This window comes from Drosophila arizonae, chromosome 3, assembly GCF_054131065.1.
Source record: "Drosophila arizonae isolate 15081-1271.41 chromosome 3, UAZ_ARI_1.0, whole genome shotgun sequence".
NCBI lineage: Eukaryota > Metazoa > Arthropoda > Insecta > Diptera > Drosophilidae > Drosophila > Drosophila arizonae.
Window position 1 is genome coordinate 3366457 of NC_142923.1, and position 13544 is coordinate 3380000.

A 13544-nucleotide genomic window follows, 5' to 3' on the forward strand; every position below is an offset into this window, starting at 1 on the left:
TTTGTAGATTACGTGATGGCTGTGTTCATATGAGCGGATGGACGAATCAAGTCAGCTCGTCGCCCTGCTCAAAAATATATATGTACTTACTTTACCTTATGGGGTATGTCACGTCTCTTTTGTCTGTAACCTACATTTTCACATGATTATACTCCCATCTCAAATGGGCTCCCGAAGCTCAACTACTTTTTACTCCAATCCATTCACCTTCGTCTTTATATTTATTTACTTGTTTAAAATCCATCTAGAGCTTTTATTCGAAAATAACTGCCGCATTTTCCTACCCATCCCATCCCTATTTAAATATCGATAGCATGTCGCATTTTATTATCGTCAAGCTTGTGAAGCTCAAGGTCACCAGTGGTGCCCATTCAAAAATTTTCAAAATTTTCAGCGCCCTGCCAAAAAATATATACATTACCTTATGGGTTATCTTATGGGGTCTGTCACGTCTCTTTTGTCTGTAACATACATTTTCACATGATTATACTCCCATCTCAAATGAGTTCACGAGCTGCAACTACTTTTTACTCCAATCCATTCACCTTCGTCTCCATGTTTATTTACTTGTTTAATATCCATCTAGAGCTTTTATTCGAAATTAACGGCCACATTTTCCTACCCATCCCATCCCTATTTAAATATCGATAATAAGTAGCATTTTAATATCGTCAAGCTCTCGTCACCAGTGGTGCCCGTTCAAAAATATTCAACTCTCAGTCTAGGTGAATGACAGTCTCTGTTTTAAACAGACAAATGACAGAGAAAATTTGTCGGGGAATATATGCCAAAAAAAGGAAAAACTAAATAAATAATTAGAAGTCAAGTCAGAGAATTCGATTGGATAGCATAAACACATGCGATTGCTATAAACAAAAGCCCAAACGTAGATCGAGCCTCAGTCCGAACGTAGAGCTTGCGCAGGGGAGCAGAGCTGCGTCTGCTGTGATAGAAGAAGGCGGACTTCGAGCGAATGGATGCGCACGGTGCCAAACGAGCAGCCGAGCGTAAGTTGACTCCACGTAAATAAAGTAGATCGACTTATTGTGGAACTCCATTTGATTCCCTTTCTTTCTTCTGTTCACTTCTCTGGGTTTTTCCTTCGCTCTCTCTCTCTCGCTTTCTCTGTGCAGCCAACGCGTACGAGCAGCTGGCCAAGAAGATCTGGCGTCCCACCGTAGCCGATTCGCAATCGACCATGCCCACCCATCTCAATGAGCATGGCGCTCCGCCCAAAGCTGACTCGGAGCCCAAGGCTGAGCCGAGCCCAGCAGCGACATCTGGTTTCCTAAACGAGGTACTCATTGCCCTCTATGGCGACACTACGGGACATCCGGAGAATGGCAGCTTCAGCTACCACAAGGCAGCCGAGCACTATGCTTTACATGGTGGGGATTATCTAATGCAGCAACCGGCGCCGAGCTTTGCCGGCGAAGGGGGAGGCGTGGCCCAGAAGGCGCCGCCGCCGCCAGGCTTCGAGCGTGGAGCCAAAGCGCTCTACGATCGCAAGCATCAGGCTGTAGTAGGGCATAATCCACGCCCAGGATCTGTAAGTAAATGATTACATTTCCATTTTTTTTTTTGCTTTTTTTTTTTTTATTTGAAAATATAGAGTAATTCTTAAAATGTCAATAGGTTAGGTTTCAACAAATATTTATACAAAACGAAAATATTTGAAATTCATACAAAAAATGTCATTTAATTAATTTCTATTAAATGTTTTTTACTGTTTATACTTAAACTAAAAACTTAACTTTTTATTTAACAAAAATAGTTAGCAATATTTAAAAACATTTTAATTTTTTTTACCAATTTTTTTTAAAATATATATTAACAAAAAATAGAAATGAAAATTAATTTTAAACAAACTAAATTGGACCAAAATAGATTAAGTTTTTTTCTTTTTTTATTTTTTTTTTTATTAGTAATTACAAAATTTTTAGTTTTTTAAAACTATTTCATTGTGTACTCAATTTAAAATATACTTTCAGGCCATTTATTATGTTTTTATAAATGTTAACAAATCAATTACTGTGAAATATAAATGTATAATCTACAATTTTGATGTGTTTTAATTTGTTCAATTATTTTAAATTGAGAATACAAATTTAAAAATAAAAAAAGTCTTATTTGAAAAATACTAATAATTATTTGTAAAAAATTATTTAGACTGATTTTTTTTTCTGTATTTTCGTATTTTTTACAAATTCGGAAACTAAACTTTTGTATACGATTTTCATATGTTTTTAAAAATCCAAACTATTTTTTTTTTTTAATTACCTAGCCAAAAGTTTATTTGTATGGCATACATGTATATTGATTTAATATATGATATCTTGCAGAGCTGCGCTTACAATCAAATGCTGTCGGGTTTGCAGCACGCGCAATGCTCGCATGGGGGCGGTGATGTTAGTGGACAGCTGGGGCGTGGCCAGGCGGGTAGCGTATCCATGAACGAGTTGTCGCAGCTCTATCTGCAACTGCTGCAGCACCAGTTGCCACAGCAACAATCACAGCAGCAACAGCACCTAGTTACTGGCGGCTCCAGCAACATGTCCATGCCCATCTATGGCATGGCCACGGGCAATGCGAACGATATCACTCAGATGTATGCTCAGCTGTTGGCTGCCAATTTGCGTCAGAATGCCACGCAGCACCAACAGCAGCAGATGCACCAACAGCAGCAACAGCATTTGCAACAACAGCAGCAGCAGCAACAGCAGCAGCAACAGCAGCAGCAACAACAGCAGCAACAACAACAGCAGCAGCAACAACAGCAACAGCACCAACAGACGTCCAGTGCAGCTGCTGCTGCTATACTCTATGAGGCTATGCTGCAGCAACGTGCTTTGCAGCAACATCAGCTGCATCAGCAGCAGCTGCAACAGCAGCAACAACAGCAGCGCGCTCCGCGTGGCATCTACGGCGGCAACTTTACAACTTCATCCAGCAAGCCTTCAACTCCGGAAAACAAATAATTCAGAAGAAATCTATTGAAATTTATTTAATTACAATTAATCAGATTGTTTTGTATGCAGTTCTCGTTTTGCAGGTTTTCTCGATCATTCACTTTCTTTTTTTTTTTTTGTATTTTAAATTTGCCAATTTGTTCGTCAAAAATCATTGAATTTTATCAGTCTATGGAACGCTTCTAAATTTTTAACATGAAAGAAAAATTATAAAAATAGAAAATTTTAAATTATAATTGGTAAAATTATAATTATATTGTAGTATCGCGCGAACAAATTGTTTATTGACTGATAAAAACAAATTTAAGAATCAATTAATATTACATTTTTTCTTAAATTTTAAATCCAGTCGTATTGCTGATATTTAAAAAATTTTTCAACTGTTAAACAAAAGTTTAATGAATAACTGTTATATATAATATATATTATGAATAACTGTTATATATAATATATATTAAATTTTATATATATATATTTTTTTTTTTGAAATGCAGTCATATTTTAGGTGGTATTGTTTTTGAGAACCATTGTCAGCTATTAGAATGAAATTTAAGATTACGAAGAATTTAAGTATTATTTTTTATACTTTTAATTTTAAATGAAGTCATTTTTTAAAAATTGTTCTTGCTATTTTTATAAACTTTGGTTGGCTAATAAAAACCAATTTAGAAAAACAATTGATATATTTTTTTTTAATGCAGTGAAAGTTTAATTTATTTTTTTGGATTGACTAAAAATAAAAAAATAAAAAAAAAATATTATGAATAAATTTATATATATATATATATATATAAATATTTTTTTTTTTTTTTTTTTTTTTAATTTTTATTTAAAATGCAGTCATATTTTTTTGGTATTTTTATAAACTTTGTTTTATATAGATTCGCATTTGTTTCTCAATTAAAATGTTCGGGGCAAATCAAACGTTGCTTAGGCGACAGGTGCAAAGCCGACGCGATTCTCTCCGAAATCGAACTGAGTATAGAACTGTCCAATGAAGACATCGCCCAGGATCCAGAAGTCGGTGTTGATGTACGTGAAGCTGGACATGCAGTAGGTCGTGTTGTACTCGGTAAAGCTGCTGATGTAGGCAGACGGGGGCAGGCTGAAGATGGTGCCGCCAATGTTGAATTTGAGCGTGGGCAACGAGCTCACCGTGGAGCAGTCGACATAGTAATCCCCGTCCATGAGATAGCCGCCAATGACCTGATTGAGCATTGTGTAGGCGCTGCCGGGGCAGGCGAGCAGAGAGGTGCCCGTATCGGCGATCGCCTGACAATTGTAGCAGACCACATAGCCGCCCATCTCGGCGCTATTGACGACGAATTGCCAGTAGCCCTGCTGGACGACCGACACATAGGTCAAATTGCCGCTGAAGAGCTGCGAGTCGATGCCGCCCAGGACCAGCTGGCCTCCAGCCTGAGCGGAGCCATCGCGCGCCAGGTAAAAGCCAAAGGTCGGCTCATCGATCAGTCGCTGCTCGTAGAGGTTGTAGAAGGGCGGCACCACATTATCCACGGCGATGCTCATGTAGCCCATGCCCAGAATGCCGTCGAAGGGCACGCCCGTGAAGCTGCCGTTGGGCTGGGAGATGGCCTCCCCGAAGGTCTGACTGGCAATGCTCAGGCCATTGATGGTGACGGTGTCCGTGGACAGGAAGCCGGTCAGACTGCCCGTACCGTACTGTATGGAGAAGCTCTCGCCATTGGGCACATAGGTGCTCGAGGCACTGGAATTGTACTGATTGTGGTTCTGGCAGGCCACGTCGGTGGACAAGCACTGCACCGAGGGCACCCACAGATTCGAGGAGCCCGTGTCGAAGACCACTTTGAAGTACTGAGGCGGTGTGCCGATGCCAATGACACCATAGTAATCCATGTTCTGATTGTTCGACAGCGTCTCGATCACATATTCGTTGCTATCCTCCTCGCTGCTCGAGTCGTCATAGCTGGGCGCCACATAGTCCGGCACGTAGAGCGCCTGCTGTGGGTGGTATTTCTGATTCAGGGCCCGTGTCGCCGCCTTGTGGTGCGCCCGCGTCCGCTTGTGCTCGTGCTTGTGTATGGGTATGCGATGCACCTCGGCCCCGATCAGGGCTACGATGCCCAGCAGCAGGAGCAGGCTTGAATACTTGAACATTTTCTATTAATTGGGTGTTTCTTTTATAAACTTTCAACTCTTTCGTAGCCTTGACTTGGCCACTCTAACGGGCATTGCGAATGGACTGGCCTTTTATATAGGCCACTGCTGCGATAGGGTAAAAATTTTGCAGCAATGATATCGTTGCGATAAAATTATTTTAAATTTATCATTAAATGTGACATAATTGATAAATCAGTTGATTGATAGTTAGATGAGCATACAGTGAGCGAAAAACTTGTTTGTAAGCATATTTTTTCAGAATTTTTTATAGATAGCCCGAGAACTTTGATAGATTATAGATTTAATTTTTTATTAAATTTGTAGTAATATTATTATAAATATAAATATTATTATAAATATTTTTATTTATTTATTATTATTATTATTATTATTATTTTTTTTTTTTTTTTTTTTTTTTATATGATAAACTTCTGTCTGTCAAGTTAGGATTTTTGTCTAAGGTATTTTTATATTTATTTCGTAAGAAAAAAAATTTGTTTTCAGTTTATTAAAAATATCTGAAGCTGAAGAATATTTCTGTCTCTGTTGCTCCAACTCATTCATGGCCTTATTCCTCTATGGCATGAGTAATAATAAATAGAATATAAAATATAATATAAAAATAATAAAAATAATATAATTTAAAAATAGTTATAATATGAATAATAGATATAACAATAATAATAATAATAATAATAATAATAATAATAATAATAATAATAATAATCAATATGAATAAAAATTTCTCGCAGTGTAGTCATAACATAACCTGCGCTAAAATTGCACGTGTTAAGCTCTGGCATTATCATTCGTCTCGAAATTAATTGAGCAAATGCCAAATGCCATTTATTACGCATTGTTCTTGAGAATGTAAAGAAAAGTAATTCATTTCAGCGCCGTAAACAATGAAATTGTGTAGAAATTCGATGAGTGCAATGCGACATTATCAAACAAGTAAGAAAGCTCTAGTCGAGACTGCTCGACTACGAGACCCCCTGAACCCTTGGAGCAATAGATATTTTAATAATTTTTCGCGTCTTTCAGCTTACACAAGAAACACGCACACACACACACACAGGCATACATACACACACACGCATACAGACACACATACACACACACACACACACGCATACATACACAAGCGCATACACACACACACATACACATACACACACACATACACAAACACATACACACACATACACAAACACATACACACACAAGCACCCACGCATAAACGCATGGGCTGCAGTGTGCGCTTACTATGAGAACTTAATTGTTTAATAACTTTTTTTATGGACGTACGATCTTCATGAAACTTTCAGATTATGATTATAACATGGATATGCATGTAATTGCCAAAGCACAAGTCTCTAGTATTTGAAATACGCTTTTTACAAAAGTGAGGGTGAGGGGGTGAATTTAAGGGTGGGGGTAAATTTTAACAAAAACCGAAATTGTATAAATTGCATATAAGCATACATTCAAAATTTGGAGACTCTAGCAATAAAGGTGTAGAAGATATAATTTTATAACTGGTTTTCGATAAGGTTTTTTATCGATAAAAAAAGATCGGGATGAGTTATCGAATTTTAATGATAAACTTGATATGCGCGCTGTAATTACGGACATTCTAAAAAAAATTTGAAGTCTCTAGCTCTTATATCTTCTGAAATCGACGCGTTCATACATACGGACAGACGGACAGACGGACAGACGGACGGACGGACAGACGGACAGACGGACAGACAGACGGACAGGGCCAAATCAACTCAGCTCGTCGCCCTGATCAAGAATATATATACTTTGTGGGGTCTGCCACGCCTCCTTCTGCCTGTTACATACATTTCAACAAAACCATTATACCCTGATTTCCCATTGAAAATGGGTTCAGGGTATAAATATGGAAAGCGTAAGCAAACAATCGACTAGAATGTTTACAAATGAGTTTGGCGCATTGTGATAAACAAATTAAGTTTATTATATTCTCATACATGATATGTTAAGTGATATGAAAAGTGTTGATCATAAATACATTTAAAGACAAGTGAGAACGTTGCAGTCGGGCGATACCGATTGCAGAATACTCATTCACAGCCCAAACGCTATCAACCAGAGTATACATACATATGTACATCCATATGTATGTATGTATGTATGTAGAGTGTAATTTTCTAGTCTAGTGCGAAACAAAAAACAGGGTATGATCCCATTAAAATTGCAAAATCATCGACAGCTTTGCCTTTTATATCTAGTACATCTTAAAGGCTAAGATCTTCAAATTACATGTGTATATAATTTATACAATTTGGATTTGTATTATATTTTGAATACTGGCTCCAAGCTAGCAGCAGATCATGTACACACACTCATCGTATATTCTATGCGTAGAGAGAGAAGCGCGCCTTTTCTCACATTCTTAGAATTTCGATTGATTTCTGGATTTTCTAGCCTTTACTTTAGTTTTTTCAGGTGACGCTCTGTTATGAAGTTATTCTATTTTTATTTTCTTTATTATGATCATATTTCATATATCATATTTCGTTTTTTATAAAATATTATTGGGAAGGTGCGAGCTTGAATGAATGACACTTAATATTTCTTTTTCTGTGTATGCACACATAAATGCGTACTCTAGCATATTCTAAGAATCTCAGTTGCCATTGATTTGTCTTTGCATTGTTTTTGAATTTCCAACCGTTACACTGGCGTTTCTCTGCTATTTGGCGTCATAACAATAATGTTATTTCGCAGAATCATAGAATACAAAAGAAGTCAAAAATTACAAAAATTGGCTATTTTCAAAGAGCTTTTCGTGGGATTTGAACTCGCACCCAAGCCAAATAGCATGTTTGTCAGAATAACTAAAGTGAAGATCGCCGGCGCCTCTGCCTACAACACCGCCGCGTCGTTTCGAACAACAATAATTAAACCGAAATGACATTATTGTTATGACGCCACATAGCAAATCGCAATTGAGATTCTTAGAATATGCCAGAGTACGCATTTATGTATGTGTGCATACACACATACAAATGAGCGCACGTGAATATGAATTAGGGTGGAATGCTTGATGCTATGCGTGCAGACTTACATACGTACATGTGCATACATACATACATATGTATGTATGTATACATATTAATATACATACATACATCTGTATGTACACGCTTATGTATGTATGTATATGCATTTGAGGGCTATTTAAGACTAAGAAAAAGAATAGTATTGGTGCCATTCATTCAAGCTCGCAGTTTCCCAATAAAATATCTATTTAATAAAAAACGAAAAATGAAATATGATCAGCTACTAGCTAAAGTAGAGTAACTTCATAAGAGAGCGTCATCAGACAAAACTACAGTAACGGCTAGAAAATCCAGAAATCAATCGAAATTCTTAGAATATGCAAAAGGCGCGCTTCTGTCTGTACGCATAGAATAGACGATGGTGTGTGCACATGATCTGCTGCTAGCTTGGTGCCTGTATTCAAAATATAATACAAATCCAAATTTTATAAATTATATACACATGTAATTTGAAGATCCTAGCCTTTAAGATGTACTAGATATAAAAGGCAAAGCTGTCGATGACTTTGCAATTTTAATGGGATCATGCCCTAGACTTGAAAATTGCACTCTACGTACATACATACATACATACATACATACATACATACATACATATGTATGTATGTATACCCTGGTTGACAGCGTTTAGGCTGTAAATGAGTATTCTGCAGTCCCTATCGCCCGACTGCAACGTTCTCACTTGTTTTTTTCTGTAATTTTGTATGTGAAAATATATACTTACATACATACCTATGTATGTATTTTATACTTATTTATATCCTGTAGAGACCTTTAAAATATTATTATCATCATTCTAGTCTGTCAGTATAGAAAATGATGAATATTGATAAAGCCAAAATAATATAATTGTAAAATATGTATTTACATACATACATACATATAATCAGTAAAGATAAGAATTTTTGCAGTTGAGCGTTACCGAGTGCAAAATACTCATTCATAGCTAAAACGCTGTCAGGTAAAATTTTCAATTTGCCACGCCCCCAATGGGGCTATATATAGTATATAGATTTTTTATTTTAAATAACAGGACTAAAGGAGATGGGCGTATATATCCGATATGTATGTTATTGATTTTGGTATGTCAACTCGAGCATTTATTGCTAATTTCGAGTCTCTATAATGGTTTCTTAGAAACTTTAAGATATACTTTCCAATTTGCGACGCCCATAGTGGGTGAGTAGGGAAAATCTAGAAGCTATATAGCTCGACACTTTAAGTCTTTTCAAGTCTCTATTTATCTTCATACGGATGGCATGAACAAAACCAATATAGTCACTCTACTTTCACGAATGAGTATAATACGAAAGAAAAGTAATAATTTGTTGTATTAAATTTATTAGACTATGCGAAAGAGAAATACAAAATGTTTGCTATTTAAATGGGAAGTGCTCGTACTTCTATATTTTGGGTGCGATGCCAATGCGCTTGTACTCCATGTCGAACTCCATGTAGAAGGGGCCCATGAAGACATCGCCGAGCACCCAGAGGTTGTTGTAGTCAGTGCCGCTGTCGTCCTCGAGCTCGGCGCTGCCCTCCTCGAGGCTGGTGAAGCCGGAGACGCAGACGTTGTTGAAGCGCACAATGTAGTCCGAGGGCGAGAGAACGAAATCGCGTCGCCCAATGTTGAAGGTGAGCTTGGGCAGGCTGGGCAGACGGGAGCAGGGCAGCGTGTAGACGCCCTCGCGCTTGTCCGCCACCGTCAGGCCGAGCTGGGCATTGATGCTGCGCAGCACCGCCGGTGGCGCCACAATCAGCGAGGTGCCCACATCGACCACGGCCTCGCACTTCTTGCACAGCTGATTGTCGCCCAGCTCGATGCTAGCGACCGTGATCTGCCAGTAACCGACCTTGGAGAGCGGCACAAAGGTCATGCAGCCGCTGTACAGAGTGGGATCACTCGGCCCCAGCAGCAGCTTGCCCCCGGATGGATCTATTTTGCCCGTGTTGTCGCGATTCAGGTAGAACGAGAAGGTGGGCTGAGCAATCAGCTCCTGCTCAATGATGTTGTACATGGGCGGCGTGACGCCATCGACTGCGATCTCCTTGAAGCCCAGCCCGAAGATGCCATCGAAATTGGACTTGTGGAAGACGTTCGGCGGCAGCGTCGTGATCTCCGCAAACGTCTGCTCCTTGATCTCCAGCCCGGCCAGCTTCACGGTGTCCGTGGAGAGGAAGCCCTTCAATATGGTCGGCTGATTGTTGCGCGTGGCGTACTGGATCTGAAAGGCGCTGCCATTGGCCCGGTAGCTGCTCGAGAGGGTGTTGTCGTACCGCTGCAGATGCAGGCAGCTCTCTGGCGGACACTGGATCGAGGGTACCCACAGGTTCGCGGAGGCCGTATCGAAGAGTATCTTGAAGGTCTGGTTGCTGCCGATCGTGATGTTGCCAAAGTATTCCGTATTGTACGCATTGACCAGGGGCAATTTCACGGTGCTCTCATCAGCCTCAATTTGGGTCGACATTAGGCGCAATGGCCCTCGTCTCACGCGGATCTTGAACTTGGCCAGCAGTGCTGGTATTTCGTATTGTAGCAATTTGAATCGATCCTCGTTCCTCGTTTCCCTGCGCAAACTGATCTGATGCGGCCGATGATGCCGCCTCGTGTGTCGCCTCGTCTGTCGCTTCGCCTCGCCGCCGGGCAGCTGCAGCTGCAGCAGCAGCAGCACCGTCAAAGCCAAACCCAACAGCCAATTGCAGTGCATCGTCGCTCGAGTGTGTCTGGCTATTGACCCAAAGCTCACGTATTTATAACAAATACAGCCCAATATATGCCGAAAACTATTTCATGCTGCGGCGTGCAGCTGTTTATCTCAGCTATTTCGCATGCCATGCGAGAGGACCGAAGATCGGCTCAGCTGAAGCTGAGGAACGTGCTGCGGATGCATTTAGGCAATAATTTATTATTCAATTTAAAATAGGCTTTTGAATATATCAATTCTATTTTTTTAAATATTTTTATTTTACTTTTCCTTACTAATATTTTATAAACATTTGCATAAGGCATAGAAGGTCTGCTTAAGGCGAAAATAAATTTATAATTAAATTAATTATTAAATTAAATCTTTTATTCCAAAATAAATATATGAATAAAAAAATATGTAAAAAATATTTTATCTAAGAATTGGCTTATAAATATATCAATCATATTTTTTAAAATTATATTTTTTACTTTTTAATAATAATATTTAAAATTATTTTTGCACAAAATTTACAACATAGTCTGCTTAAGGCATAAATAAATTAATATTTATAAAAATAATTTTTTTTATTTAAAAATTTTTTTTTTTAATATTTCTATTTAATGATATTAACAAACAAATATGTATAACATTTTTTGTTCACATACAATTCGTTAATTAATACGCTTGAGGTTTTTTCAGTCATTATTATACAATAAATTTTGTATTTTTGTTATTTTATTTATTTGTTCAGTATAGATTTTTTTCTTAATGTTACTTATTATTTATTTAAAATATTTTTGTATAACAATTATGGTTAAATTTTGATATACATGTTTCTTGCCTGATGTTAATTATAATTCTAAAATCGCCCTCTTGTGTTGGCCATTGACTCCAGTGCGCCATCTATGAGCCAACCGGCCTGAGCTGCCAGCCCTTGCATTACCAGCACGCGGCGCCATCTATTGCGGAGTAGCATAGTACTACGGGAATAGCAAAGACAGAAACCAGTTAGAAGCGAGTAATTAAATTATTAAAAATTCAGTTACTATTCAATAAATAAAAAAATATTTTAAAAATATATATTATAAAAAAAAAAAATAATAATTATGCATTATTAAAGTATATAAACTAATGTAACAAAAATCCTAAAGTATTTGTAAATTAAAGTGAGCAAAATGTAATTAAAAGAGTTTTTGAATTACCTTGAATTACCATGCATTTTAAGAAATTTAATTTAATTTAATATCACTACAAGTATTTATATATATTTTATGAAATTTGCATTATTATTGATCTAAATGAGCATTAGCTTATTTTAAATTAGAATTAATTTCCAACAAAATTGATATTGATGTCAAGTTTGCATTCATGAAAGTCCCTGATCCCAATGCCAGCAAACTATAAGCAGTCAAGTAACAACTTCAAAGGACTTCTGTGACTCTTTGAGTCACAAGAGAAATGCAGCTACAAGTGAAGCAGTTGGCCGAGACTTTTTGGCCAATAAGAAGCGAATGGAAAGTGATTGCAAAAGTTTTCACGCAGCCAGCCGCCGTCGACTCATTGACGCTTCGAATATGCCAAGTTTTATTTGCTAATTGCAGCTGAAGCAAGGAGAGGGGCTGGGTGGTGGAGGAGGAGGAGGTGGGGGTGCCGCTAGAGGTTGGGGCTGTTGCAGTGTAAACAGCCGCAAGCGAAAAACTTCCAAATCGAATGCTGGCCAAGAGCTATAGATAGAGCCAGAGAACTAATAAAGAGAGAGTGAGAGAGAGAGAGAGAGTGTGTGTGAGGGAGACAGCGAGCAGAGCTGTGACAACGTTTACTGAAATCACACAAAAAACCGCCGCCGGTGGGCAAAAAGTTTTCCACAGAAAATTCGAAGGCAACGTTTTTCCGCAAATTTCTTCAACACAACTTCACTCGCTCCATGATGGGCGGGGGCGGGTGCGGGGGGCGTGGCCTGTGTCTGTAATTGAATTTGCGTCAAGTTCTATTAAGTGGCGTAAACTTTTGGCCTGCGGAATTGAACTTGGCGCCCAGCCGCATGTGCATTTTTCATATATGTTTATCGCACTGTTCAATAAATAAATGTGTTCCTCCCTCGTCCCTTGCCCATCCCCTTGCAGACATCCCCTCTCGCAGTACCTGCAATGAGTCGCTGCCACTTTGTTTGGGCCACGGCCGCCTTTTGCTGACAACTCGGCGCAATGAAAGTGACTGCAAAACGGTTTTTTTTTTATGTTGTATTTGTAGTTGCTTTTTAATACTCGCTCAAGCGAGTGCAAGTGGAGCATATTAGTTAGTTATTGTAGACGTCATATGTCAGAGAGTTGTTAATTTGGAGCACATAACAGATAAATAAGTAAATAGTTTCGATATGATATATTTTATAATATTTAGCTTACTCTATTTTTACAGAGTAAATTAAACTATTTTCATTTAAGCTGAATTCTTCATATTATTAATAATGTTATTTTATTTCATCAAAATTAATATAATTTAAATATAATACTTTAATACTTTATAAATACTTTATTTTTTTGCAGTAAATACAACTATTTTTATTGAAGATGTATACTGAATATATTAAAAATAATAATTTAATTAATGTAATAAAAAAATTAAAAAATTATAATAATTAATATAGTTATAATAAT

The 13544-nt window shown here is 37.9% G+C and overlaps 1 protein-coding gene and 2 pseudogenes across 2 annotated transcripts; 1 reads left to right on the plus strand and 2 right to left on the minus strand.

Moving 5' to 3' along the window:
* Positions 1 to 676: 676 nt before the first annotated feature.
* LOC108611795 (uncharacterized) lies at positions 677 to 3313 on the plus strand. Of its 2 annotated transcripts, none has more exons than XM_089464275.1 (3): positions 677 to 1022; positions 1134 to 1549; positions 2343 to 3313. In XM_089464275.1, the coding sequence occupies exons 1-3, from the start codon at positions 974 to 976 to the stop codon at positions 2976 to 2978; spliced, it is 1101 nt and encodes a 366-aa protein (XP_089320401.1). In that variant the 5' UTR covers positions 677 to 973; the 3' UTR covers positions 2979 to 3313. The 2 variants fall into 2 exon arrangements, with proteins under 2 accessions (XP_089320401.1, XP_089320402.1); XM_089464276.1 differs by having other exon boundaries at positions 682 to 1007.
* A 453-nt stretch (positions 3314 to 3766) lies between these two features.
* Positions 3767 to 5189, minus strand: LOC108611793 (lysosomal aspartic protease pseudogene; annotated as a pseudogene).
* Positions 5190 to 9524: 4335 nt separating this feature from the next.
* On the minus strand, positions 9525 to 10943 carry LOC108611792 (lysosomal aspartic protease pseudogene; annotated as a pseudogene).
* Positions 10944 to 13544: the final 2601 nt, after the last annotated feature.

Excerpts from the sequence above, each read along its gene's own strand:
- LOC108611795 (XM_089464275.1), top strand. The coding sequence starts at position 974 with ATGGATGCGCACGGTGCCAAACGAGCAGCCGAGCGTAAGTTGACTCCA. Across the intron at positions 1,023-1,133 it reads CGAGCGTAAGTTGACTCCAC|CCAACGCGTACGAGCAGCTG; the intron begins GTAAATAAAGTA and ends TTCTCTGTGCAG. Across the intron at positions 1,550-2,342 it reads ATAATCCACGCCCAGGATCT|AGCTGCGCTTACAATCAAAT; the intron begins GTAAGTAAATGA and ends GATATCTTGCAG.